The 12,944-nt window shown below is 45.2% G+C and overlaps 1 protein-coding gene across 3 annotated transcripts in view; it reads right to left on the reverse strand.

The window, feature by feature from the left end:
* Positions 1-11,151: 11,151 nt before the first annotated feature.
* Positions 11,152-12,944, reverse strand: part of gcgra (glucagon receptor a) — a 199,976-nt gene continuing 198,183 nt past the window's right edge. For all 3 annotated transcript variants that reach the window (XM_071392639.1, XM_071392656.1, XM_071392648.1), the window contains 2 exons: positions 12,339-12,380; positions 11,152-11,592 (listed from right to left, as the gene is read on the reverse strand). In XM_071392639.1, the coding sequence (XP_071248740.1) occupies positions 11,152-11,592; positions 12,339-12,380 (483 nt within the window). The remainder of the gene's footprint in view (positions 11,593-12,338; positions 12,381-12,944) is intronic.

The following is a 12,944-nucleotide window of genomic DNA, read 5'->3' on the forward strand; positions in this document are numbered from 1 at the left end:
GTGATGTTTCTATATCATGTAGGGGATTCTACAGTGATGTTTCTATATCATGTAGGGGATCCTACAGTGATGTTTCTATATCATGTTGGGGATTCTACAGTGATGTTTCTATATCATGTAGGGGATTCTACAGTGATGTTCCTATATCATGTAGGGGATTCTACAGTGATGTTCCTATATCATGTAGGGGATTCTACAGTGATGTTTCTATATCATGTAGGGGATTCTACAGTGATGTTTCCATACCATGTTGGGATTCTACAGTGATGTTTCTATATCATGTTGGGATTCTACAGTGATGTTTCTATATCATGTAGGAGATTCTACAGTGATGTTTCTATATCATGTTGGGGATTCTACAGTGATGTTTCTATATCATGTAGGGGATTCTACAGTGATGTTTCCATACCATGTTGGGATTCTACAGTGATGTTTCTATATCATGTTGGGATTCTACAGTGATGTTCCTATATCATGTAGGGGATTCTACAGTGATGTTTCTATATCATGTTGGCGTTTCTACAGTGATGTTTCTATATCATGTTGGGGATTCTACAGTGATGTTTCTATATCATGTAGGGGATTCTACAGTGATGTTCCTATATCATGTAGGGGATTCTACAGTGATGTTTCTATATCATGTTGGGGATTCTACAGTGATGTTCCTATATCATGTAGGGGATTCTACAGTGATGTTTCTATATCATGTTGGCGATTCTACAGTGATGTTTCTATATCATGTAGGGGATTCTACAGTGATGTTCCTATATCATGTAGGGGATTCTACAGTGATGTTTCTATATCATGTAGGGGATTCTACAGTGATGTTTCTATATCATGTTGGGGATTCTACAGTGATGTTTCTATATCATGTAGGGGATTCTACAGTGATGTTCCTATATCATGTAGGGGATTCTACAGTGATGTTCCTATATCATGTAGGGGATTCTACAGTGATGTTTCTATGTCATGTAGGGGATTCTACAGTGATGTTCCTATATCATGTTGGGGATTCTACAGTGATGTTTCTATATAATGTAGGGGATTCTACAGTGATGTTCCTATATCATGTAGGGGATTCTACAGTGATGTTCCTATATCATGTAGGGGATTCTACAGTGATGTTTCTATGTCATGTAGGGGATTCTACAGTGATGTTCCTATGTCATGTAGGGGATTCTACAGTGATGTTTCTATGTCATGTAGGGGATTCTACAGTGATGTTCCTATATCATGTTGGGGATTCTACAGTGATGTTCCTATATCATGTAGGGGATTCTACAGTGATGTTTCTATATCATGTTGGGGATTCTACAGTGATGTTTCTATATCATGTAGGGGATTCTACAGTGATGTTTCTATATCATGTTGGGGATTCTACAGTGATGTTTCTATATCATGTAGGGGATTCTACAGTGATGTTCCTATATCATGTAGGGGATTCTACAGTGATGTTCCTATATCATGTAGGGGATTCTACAGTGATGTTCCTATATCATGTAGGGGATTCTACAGTGATGTTCCTATATCATGTAGGGGATTCTACAGTGATGTTTCTATGTCATGTAGGGGATTCTACAGTGATGTTCCTATATCATGTAGGGGATTCTACAGTGATGTTTCTATGTCATGTAGGGGATTCTACAGTGATGTTCCTATATCATGTTGGGGATTCTACAGTGATGTTCCTATATCATGTAGGGGATTCTACAGTGATGTTTCTATGTCATGTAGGGGATTCTACAGTGATGTTCCTATATCATGTAGGGGATTCTACAGTGATGTTCCTATATCATGTAGGGGATTCTACAGTGATGTTTCTATGTCATGTAGGGGATTCTACAGTGATGTTCCTATATCATGTAGGGGATTCTACAGTGATGTTTCTATGTCATGTAGGGGATTCTACAGTGATGTTCCTATATCATGTTGGGGATTCTACATTGATGTTTCTGTATCATGTAGGGGATTCTACAGTGATGTTCCTATATCATGTAGGGGATTCTACAGTGATGTTCCTATATCATGTAGGGGATTCTACAGTGATGTTCCTATATCATGTAGGGGATTCTACAGTGATGTTTCTATATAATGTAGGGATTCTACAGTGATGTTTCTATATCATGTTGGGGATTCTACAGTGATGTTCCTATATCATGTTGGGGATTCTACAGTGATGTTTCTATATCATGTAGGGGATTCTACAGTGATGTTTCTATATCATGTAGGGGATTCTACAGTGATGTTTCTATATCATGTTGGGGATTCTACAGTGATGTTTCTATATCATGTAGGGGATTCTACAGTGATGTTCCTATATCATGTTGGGGATTCTACAGTGATGTTTCTATATCATGTAGGGATTCTACAGTGATGTTTCTATATCATGTAGGGGATTCTACAGTGATGTTTCTGTATCATGTAGGGATTCTACAGTGATGTTTCTATATCATGTAGGGGATTCTACAGTGATGTTCTATATCATGTTGGGGATTCTACAGTGATGTTTCTATATCATGTAGGGGATTCTACAGTGATGTTTCTATATCATGTAGGGGATTCTACAGTGATGTTTCTATATCATGTAGGGGATTCTACAGTGATGTGTCTATATCATGTAGGGGATTCTACAGTGATGTTTCTATATCATGTTGGGGATTCTACAGTGATGTTTCTATATCATGTAGGGGATTCTACAGTGATGTTTCTATATCATGTAGGGGATTCTACAGTGATGTTTCTATATCATGTAGGGGATCCTACAGTGATGTTTCTATATCATGTTGGGGATTCTACAGTGATGTTTCTATATCATGTAGGGGATTCTACAGTGATGTTCCTATATCATGTAGGGGATTCTACAGTGATGTTCCTATATCATGTAGGGGATTCTACAGTGATGTTTCTATATCATGTAGGGGATTCTACAGTGATGTTTCCATACCATGTTGGGATTCTACAGTGATGTTTCTATATCATGTTGGGATTCTACAGTGATGTTTCTATATCATGTAGGGGATTCTACAGTGATGTTTCTATATCATGTTGGGGATTCTACAGTGATGTTTCTATATCATGTAGGGGATTCTACAGTGATGTTTCCATACCATGTTGGGATTCTACAGTGATGTTTCTATATCATGTAGGGGATTCTACAGTGATGTTTCTATATCATGTTGGCGATTCTACAGTGATGTTTCTATATCATGTTGGGGATTCTACAGTGATGTTTCTATATCATGTAGGGGATTCTACAGTGATGTTCCTATATCATGTAGGGGATTCTACAGTGATGTTTCTATATCATGTTGGGGATTCTACAGTGATGTTCCTATATCATGTAGGGGATTCTACAGTGATGTTTCTATATCATGTTGGCGATTCTACAGTGATGTTTCTATATCATGTAGGGGATTCTACAGTGATGTTTCTATATCATGTTGGAGATTCTACAGTGATGTTTCTATATCATGTTGGGGATTCTACAGTGATGTTTCTATATCATGTTGGGGATTCTACAGTGATGTTTCTATATCATGTAGGGGATTCTACAGTGATGTTTCTATATCATGTAGGGGATTCTACAGTGATGTTTCTATATCATGTAGGGGATTCTACAGTAACATGCAGTAGCTGTCACGCCCTGACCTTAGTTATCTATGTTTTCTTTATTATTTTGGTTAGGTCAGGGTGTGACTAGGGTGGGTATGCTAGTTTTGTATTATCTTGGGTTTTTGTAAGTCAAGGGGTTTTACCAGGTCAAGGTATTTGTAAGTCTATGGTGGCCTGATTATGGTTCCCAATCAGAGGCAGCTGTTTATCGTTGTCTCTGATTGGGGACCATATTTAGGTAGCCATTTTCCCTTGGGTATTTGTGGGTTCTTGTCTATGTGTAGTTGCCTGTCAGCACTCATTTGTATAGCTTCACGGTTCGTTTTGTTATTTTGTTAGTTTTGTTCAGTGTAGTTTTATTTGTTAGTTTTATTCTTCCAATAAAGAAGAATGTATGCACACCGCGCTGCTCCTTGGACTCCTCCTTTTGACGGCCGTGACAGGAGCATCAGTGGAGGTAGAGAAGACATGCTCTTTGTCTTTATAATTTATTTTCTATTTCATTTAATTTGCACAGAAGGTGAATGTGTGACCATGTGTGCTGGCTGCGTATGTGATCTACATGCAAAGGGGGATGAAATAGACTGAGTGTAATGTAGCCGCTGACCTCGATGTACTTTGTGAAGCCAATTTTACTGGATCCTAGAAGACTCTGGTTTATGGGATGTACAACAACAACAACCAATGGGAATGCTCTATTAAAACACAGTAACCAATGAGACTAACTCAATGAGAATTCTGACTTGGGGTGTATCTCGTGAAGCCACAGTTCCTGCAGTCACTGGAACAGCTCCGTCAAACACACAGCAGCCGATGGTACAGCTCTGCTGCAAAACTGCGACCAATGGGACACTTTGTTACAACAGAACAGCCAACAGAGCTGCTCTGCTGCAAAACTGAGGCCAATGGAATTGCTCTGCTGCAACACACACAGCAGCCAATGGGACAGCTCTGCTGCAACACAACAGCCAATGGAATTGCTCTGCTGCAACACAACAGCCAATGGAATTGCTCTGCTGCAACACAACAACCAATGGAATTGCTCTGCTGCAACACAACAACCAATGGAATTGCTCTGCTGCAACACAACAACCAATGGAATTGCTCTGTTGCAACACAACAGCCAATGGAACTGTTCTGCTGCAACACAACAGCCAATGGAACTGTTCTGTTGCAACACAACAGCCAATGGGACAGCTCTGCTGCAACACAACAGCCAATGGAATTGCTCTGTTGCAGCACAACAGCCAATGGAATTGCTCTGCTGTAACACAACAGCCAATGGAATTGCTCTGTTGCAACACAACAGCCAATGGAATTGCTCTGTTGCAACACAACAGCCAATGGAATTGCTCTGTTGCAACACAACATCAGCTGAGGAAGTTCTAGAGCAGGGGATGATTCCTCCTATATCTCCTCCTGTAACTCTGTGGGCTCCATCCAACTCTCTGGACCCGGGGCATATCTGCCAGTACAGGCACACACACACACACGCACACACACACACACGCACACGCACACGCACACGCACACTGCACTCACACATTCAAAAATCACACGCACACACATAAGACAAACAAACAAATCATTTGAATGTCATTAACATAAAATGATTTACATATTTAGCAATTATAAATTAACATTTTGTGCAAATAGCCTTACGAAGTCATGTTGAGTTGAGTTATTCCTGTCAATTGCTTGGTAAAAAGAGAATCCATCCGATCCAAAGACGTCCTGTTCCAGAACAGCTGTGTAAAATGAGAACCATCTTGGGAACTCTTGTGCTCCTGTCATCACAGTCACAGGATTTGATTATGGTGTGATGTATGTTTTTGTCTGATTGGTTAATATACCGTCACACCTCAGCAAATTGAGACTCGATTTTGTTCTTTTATATGGTGTCCATATTAGGACAGCCTCAGCAGGACTTGAGACTGGGGTGTTCCTAATATGGACACCTTACTTCCGTTATGTATCAGTCAGCGTTTGTTCACGAATAGAAGTGTACTAGAACTACTGGATCTAGAACTGATATTATAAACTGGGTGGTTCGAGCCCTGACTGCTGATTGGCTCTCAGCCGTGGTATATCAGACCGTATACCACGGGTATGACGCAACATTTATTTTTACTGCTCTAATTACTTTAGTAACCAGTTTATAATAGCAATAAGGTACCTCAGGGGTTTGTGGTATATGGCCAATATACCACGGCTAAGGGCTGTATCCAGCACAGGAGGTTGATGGCACCTTCATTTGGGAGGATGGGCATGTGGTAATGGCTGGAGCGGAATAGGTGGGATGGTATCAAACACATCAAACACATGGTTAAAAGCCATTCCATTTGCTCCGTTCCAGATGTTATTATGAGCCTCCCCTCAGCAGCCTCTGCGTTGCGTTGTGACTAAGAACAGCCCCATTAGCCGTAGTATAATGGTCGTATACCACACCTCCTCGGGCCTTACTGCTTCATTATATAATGGCTCCGTAGTTTGAATAGGTAATACCACGGTGACCTGAAACCGTTCAAATAGTATTTGTTTTCTTTCCAACACGTTGACCACGTCATTGAGTCTGTCTGGAGTGCAAGATGGGCAGGGTTTGTCATTTTCAGACCATTTCATTGGTCCCACCGTGCCAGGCAAGCTCAATGAAGCACAACCTAAAGCAAATGAAATATATCAAATAATATTTGAACCCAGGTCTACTCTGTACTCCCTGTGTGGACTTGATATAGGTCTTATATAGAGTAGGGTCATTCAGTCAGTAGGGGGAGGCGGTGAGGGAAAACACACTGTAACTGAATGCAGTGACCTCATGTGACATACAGCTCTGGGAAGCTCGACGGTGCTGTTTACCATTGGCCCATTACAGATGATTATATTAACATTCATTTGCATGCACGGCAAAAAGGCTATTTTAAACACGACGACAAAAACACATTTTCTTGAAGAGTTGAACAGAGAGGAGCGGCTGGATTCGTGTAAATGCCAGATGGGCCGGCCCCTCTTCAGCCCAGTGGGCCGGCCCCTCTTCAGCCCAGTGGGCCGACCCCTCTTCAGCCCAGTGGGCCGGCCCCTCTTCAGCCCAGTGGGCCGGCCCCTCTTCAGCCCAGTGGGCCGGCCCTTCTTCAGCCCAGTGGGCCTGTCTAAATCAGGGGTTTCTACACAATAATAATGATGTGTCTAATAATGGGGGAAAACATTAGATATACCCAGGCCTATTCCTGGTCCCAGTCCAGCATTATTAACATGTACAATATATCGTATTTCTACCAGACTTGGGTAGTCAGACTGAATGAAGAAAACCACTGTCCTTTCTTCTACTTCCTGATCCCATCTTCTAGAAAACATCTCAGAAAAATAACACACTTTTACAACACTAACAACTCACAAGTCGAATATGAAGTCAGATTTTACAGGTTGTAACCTTTTGTTGTGTTTGGGAAGAAAAAAAAAGAATATTCTGAAATTGGTGGCTTTACATTAATGTATAGAATTTGATGATAATCAACAGTATCATACTCATCATCATTATCTTCGCCATCACCATCATCACCATCATCATCATCATCATCACCATCATTATCTTCATCATCATCATGATCATCACCACCATCATCACCATCATCATCATCATCATCATCATCACCATCATCATCATCACCATCATCATCATCACCATCATTATCTTCATCATCATCATGATCATCACCACCATCATCACCATCATCATCATCATCATCATCATCATCATTATCTTCATCATCACCACCATCATCAACATCATCATCACCATCTTCATCATTATCTTCTTCATCATCATGATCATCACCACCATCATTATCATCATCATCACCATCATCACCACCATCTTCATCATTATCTTCATCATCACTGTCATCATCACCGTCATCAACATCATCACCATCAACATTATTATCCCTAGCTGGATCCGTTATCTGTCTCAGCCTCGTTATCTGTGTCAGCCCCGTGATCTGTCTCAGCCCCATGATCTGTGTCAGCCCCGTTATCTGTGTCAGCCCCGTTATCTGTGTCAGCCCCGTTATCTGTGTCAGCCCCGTTAGCTGTGTCAGCCCCGTTAGCTGTCTCAGCCCCGTTATCTGTCTCAGCCCCTGGATTCATAGAAAGTCTCTTGTACCTTCCTGGTAAAAGAAGCAGCTGCCAAGTTGTCAGGGGTCCCAGAGCCATACATCCAGAGAGTTGGGACAACTTTTACAATGTTCAATATTGTTCTAATTATAGACATTCAGTGACGTAGCATTGTTTTGAATATCCCCAATGTATTGGGTCGCTAACATGGCTGCCATACTTTAAATACATGGTTTTCATGGGTCCTTACCTGGTCCTCAGGTCAGGTAAGGGGGCCACTATGGGGGTAGAACCCAGCGGTGGTGACCTTACACTGGGGTCAACTCTACAGGAACGCTGCCTCTGTCCGAGTCCAAAATAGCACTATATAGGGAGCCTTTGGGGAAGCTACTTATCTCTCTGGTCCTATACAAACTCAGGTTGAACTGATATCTCGATATCTCTCTCTCTCTCTCTCTCTCTCTCTCTCTCTCTCTCTCTCTCTACCTCTCTCTCTACCTCTCTCTCTCTCTCTCTCTCACCTCTCTCTCTCTCTCTCTCTCTCTCTCTCTCTCTCTCTACCTCTCTCTCTACCTCTCTCTCTCTCTCTCTCTCACCTCTCTCTCTCTCACCTCTCTCTCTCTCTCTCACCCCCCTCTCTCTCTTCCCCCCCTCTCTCTCTCTCTCACCTCTCTCTCTCTCTCTCACCCCCCTCTCTCTCTTCCCCCTCCTCTCTCTCTTCCCCCCCCTCTCTCTCTTCCCCCCTCTCTCTCTCTCTCTCTCTCACCCCCCTCTCTCTCTCTCTCTCTCTCTCTCTCTCTCTCTCTCTCTCTCTCTCTCTCTCTCTCTACCTCTCTCTCTACCTCTCTCTCTACCTCTCTCTCTCTCTCTCTCTCTCTCTCTCTACCTCTCTCTCTACCTCTCTCTCTACCTCTCTCTCTACCTCTCTCTCTACCTCTCTCTCTACCTCTCTCTCTCTCTCTCTCTCTCTCTCTCACCCCCCTCTCTCTCTCCCCCCCCCTCTCTCTCTCTCTCACCCCCCTCTCTCTCTCACCCCCCTCTCTCTCTCCCCCCCCTCTCTCTCTCTCTCTGTCTCTCTCTCTGTCTCTGTCTCTGTCTCTCTCTCTCTCTCTCTCTCTCTCTCTCTCTCTCTCTCTCTCTCTCTCTCTCTCTCTCTCTCTCTCTCTCTCTCTCTCACCCCCCTCTCTCTCTTCCCCCCCCTCTCTCTCTCTCTCACCTCTCTCTCTCTCACCCCCCTCTCTCTCTTCCCCCCCCTCTCTCTCTTCCCTCCCCCCTCTCTCTCTCTCTCTCTCTCTCACCCCCCTCTCTCTCTTCCCCCCCCTCTCGCTCTCTCTCTCGCTCTCTCGCTCTCTCGTCATCCAACCAGAATAGACAGCAAGGTCAAGGGGGTATCTCATCAAAAGCTTTACAAAGAACTATGAAGGGTGTGAATATGTGGCCTGTTTTTTTTTTGAATGTCCAGTTCATTCTTCCTGTACTGTCTCCAGTACCAGAAAACACATCACAATTTAACAACAACAATAACAATAATAACAACAATATATACCAGAGGCTAAAGCTAAGACCCTGTATTTAGCAACTTGAGGTTTCTGGGTATTATTTTACACATTTAGCTTTGGAAGATGTTTTTATTCTTCTCCTTTTTGGCTTTGTGCCCATGCAGCAGTGAGTCCTGCAGCAGTGAGTCCTGCAGCAGTGAGTCCTGCAGCAGTGAGTCCTGCAGCAGTGAGTCCTGCAGCAGTGAGTCCTGCAGCAGTGAGTCCTGCAGTAGTGAGTCCTGCAGCAGTGAGTCCTGCAGCAGTGAGTCCTGCAGCAGTGAGTCCTGCAGTAGTGAGTCCTGCAGCAGCAGTGAGTCCTGCAGCAGCAGTGAGTCCTGCAGCAGCAGTGAGTCCTGCAGCAGTGAGTCCTGCAGCAGCAGTGAGTCCTGCAGCAGCAGTGAGTCCTGCAGCAGCAGTGAGTCCTGCAGCAGTGAGTCCTGCAGCAGTGAGTCCTGCAGCAGTGAGTCCTGCAGTAGTGAGTCCTGCAGCAGTGAGTCCTGCAGCAGCAGTGAGTCCTGCAGCAGCAGTGAGTCCTGCAGCAGCAGTGAGTCCTGCAGCAGCAGTGAGTCCTGCAGCAGTGAGTCCTGCAGCAGCAGTGAGTCCTGCAGCAGCAGTGAGTCCTGCAGCAGCAGTGAGTCCTGCAGCAGCAGTGAGTCCTGCAGCAGTGAGTCCTGCAGCAGCAGTGAGTCCTGCAGCAGCAGTGAGTCCTGCAGCAGTGAGTCCTGCAGCAGCAGTGAGTCCTGCAGCAGTGAGTCCTGCAGCAGCAGTGAGTCCTGCAGCAGCAGTGAGTCCTGCAGCAGTGAGTCCTGCTGCAGCAGTGAGTCCTGCAGCAGCAGTGAGTCCTGCAGCAGCAGTGAGTCCTGCAGCAGCAGTGAGTCCTGCAGCAGTGAGTCCATGCTGTTTGTCTGACTGTCTGTTCAAGAGAAAACACATATCATTCCATGTGGCTCGCAGGACATCCACTGTCATAGGACGTCAGAGGGGTCCAACATGGGAGGTCTGGTCTGGGTCAGAGGGGTCCAACATGGGAGGTCTGGTCTGGGTCAGAGGGGTCCAACATGGGAGGTCTGGTCTGGGTCAGAGGGTTCCAACATGGGAGGTCTGGTCTGGGTCAGAGGGGTTCAACATGGGAGGTCTGGTCTGGGTCAGAGGGGTCCAACATGGGAGGTCTGGTCTGGGTCAGAGGGGTCCAACATGGGAGGTCTGGTCTGGGTCAGAGGGGTCCAACATGGGAGGTCTGGTCTGGGTCAGAGGGGTCCAACATGGGAGGTCTGGTCTGGGTCAGAGGGGTCCAACATGGGAGGTCTAGCTTGTCCTACGTTTCTCTCATTTGGCTGTGGATTGGAGAGGGTCGAGTAGGTGTCTCTCTCTCCCACTAACACTGTTTCAGGGTGACGATACGAACATTGAGACATACACTGGTCCTGGGTCTGTCAAGGCCATCTCGCTCATCAACATTGGTCCAGGGTGACGGCCAATGAGAAACACACCTCTCCTGAAACACACTGCCCAGCTCCAGAGTGTTACCAGGGTGTTACGTCATTAATCTTCCCTGTCCTCTCCAGTCTCTGCTGTAGTTACCAGGGTGTTACATCATTAATCTTCCCCATCCTCTCCAGTCTCTGCTGTAGTTACCAGGGTGTTACGTCATTAATCTTCCCTGTCCTCTCCAGTCTCTGCTGTAGTTACCAGGGTGTTACGTCATTAATCTTCCCCGTCCTCTCCAGTCTCTGCTGTAGTTACCAGGGTGTTACATCATTAATCTTCCCCGTCCTCTCCAGTCTCTGCTGTAGTTATCAGGGTGTTACGTCATTAATCTTCCCCGTCCTCTCCAGTCTCTGCTGTAGTTACCAGGGTGTTACGTCATTAATCTTCCCCGTCCTCTCCAGTCTCAGAGTTGGCTCTCTGCATTTCCTCTAGGAGCCTCGTAACACTCTGACACCCTGTCCGTCAAGCAGATTTCCTCCATATTATCCTCTATCAGTGTGTGACTACAGCTGATGGTTCCCTCACGTGGTAGGGAGGGGAACTGCATGGACGACCCCGTGTTCTTCCTGCTCCGCCCCATGCCATTCTGACAGCTCACCACCAGGAGGTGCTTCTCCTCTGGGGAGCAGCCCGGGCCCCGGCCAAGGGGAGCTGGGGAGGAGGTGGTGATGTCGGGGAGGTGGGGGTGGAGGAGCAGGGAGGAGGGGTGCGAGGGGTTGTGACCCAGCAGGCTGCTGCTCTTAGTGTTGAGGTGGGGCGTCTGGCTATAGGTGTGGCGGTACTCCTCCTCGATGTTACGACCCAGCTTCCAACGCTTCCACTTCTTCAGGATCTCTGACTGGACCTTGGGGGGGGAGAGGGGGTGAAGGAGAGAGAAAAAGGGGGGAGATGAAGGGAGAGAGAGAGTGAAATACAGACAGACAGACAGGGTGAAAAGAGAGAGAGAGAGATAAAGAAGAAGAGAGAGAGAGAGAGAGAGAGAGAGAGAGAGAGAGAGCGGGCGAGAGAGAGAGAGAAAGAGAGAGGGCGAGAGAGAGAGAGAGAAAGAGAGAGGGCGAGAGAGAGAGGAAAGAGGGAGAGAGAGAGAGCGGGCGAGAGAGAGATACAGAGAGAGAGAGAGAGACACAGAGAGCGAGAGAGCGAGAGAGCGAGAGAGCGAGAGAGACACAGAGAGACACAGAGAGAGAGAGCGAGCGAGAGAGCGAGCGACAGAGAGAGAGAGAGAGAGAGAGAGAGAGAGAGAGAGAGAGAGAGAGAGAAAGAGAGAGAGAGAGAGAGAGAGAGAGAGAGAGAGAGAGAAGAGAGAGAAGAGAGAGAAGAGAGAGGAGAGAGAGAGAGAGAGAGAGAGAGAGAGAGAGAGAGAGAGAGAGAGACAGAGAGAGACAGAGAGAGACAGAGAGAGACAGAGAGAGAGAGACAGAGATTGTATGTGTGATGTTCACGTTAAATTGAGAGTTGTTCAGGTAAATGTGAGACCAAGTTTAGGGGATAAGAGCGAGGACAAGAGAAGAGAAACAGAGAGGATACATCCTCCATGAAAGAAGTATGAAAGAGGGAGAAAGAGAAGAATAGGAGGAGAAGAAGTCTTACCTCTTTGTTGACAAAGCAGTATAAGATAGCTACCAGCAGACCCTGTAGAAACACCAAGTTCTGAGTCAACACACACACCCATTATCATATATGACACATTCAGTGTATTCGGAAAGTATTCAGACCCCTTGACTTTTTCCACATTTTGTTACGTTACAGCCTTATTCTAAAGTTGATTAAATTAATTTTAAAAATCCTCATCAATCTACACACAATACCCCATAATGACAAAGCAAAAACAGGTTTTTAGAAATGTTTACAAATAAGAAAAATAAGAAACTGAAATATGACATTTACATAAGTATTCAGACTCTTTCGCTATGAGACTAGACATTGAGCTCAGGTGCATCCTGTTTCCATTGATCATCCTTGAGACGTTTCTACAACTTGATTGGAGTCCACCTGTGGTAAATTCAATTGATTGGACATGATTTGGAAAGGCACACACCTGTCTATATAAGGTCCCACAGTTGACAGTGCATGTCAGAGCAAAAACCAAGCCATGAGGTCAAAGGAATTGTCCATGGAGCTCCAAGACAGGATTGTGTCGAGGCACAGATCTAAAGAAGGGTACCAAGAAAATGTCTGCAGCATTGCATGTCCCCA

The sequence above is a fragment of the Salvelinus alpinus genome, chromosome 1, assembly GCF_045679555.1.
Source record: "Salvelinus alpinus chromosome 1, SLU_Salpinus.1, whole genome shotgun sequence".
NCBI lineage: Eukaryota > Metazoa > Chordata > Actinopteri > Salmoniformes > Salmonidae > Salvelinus > Salvelinus alpinus.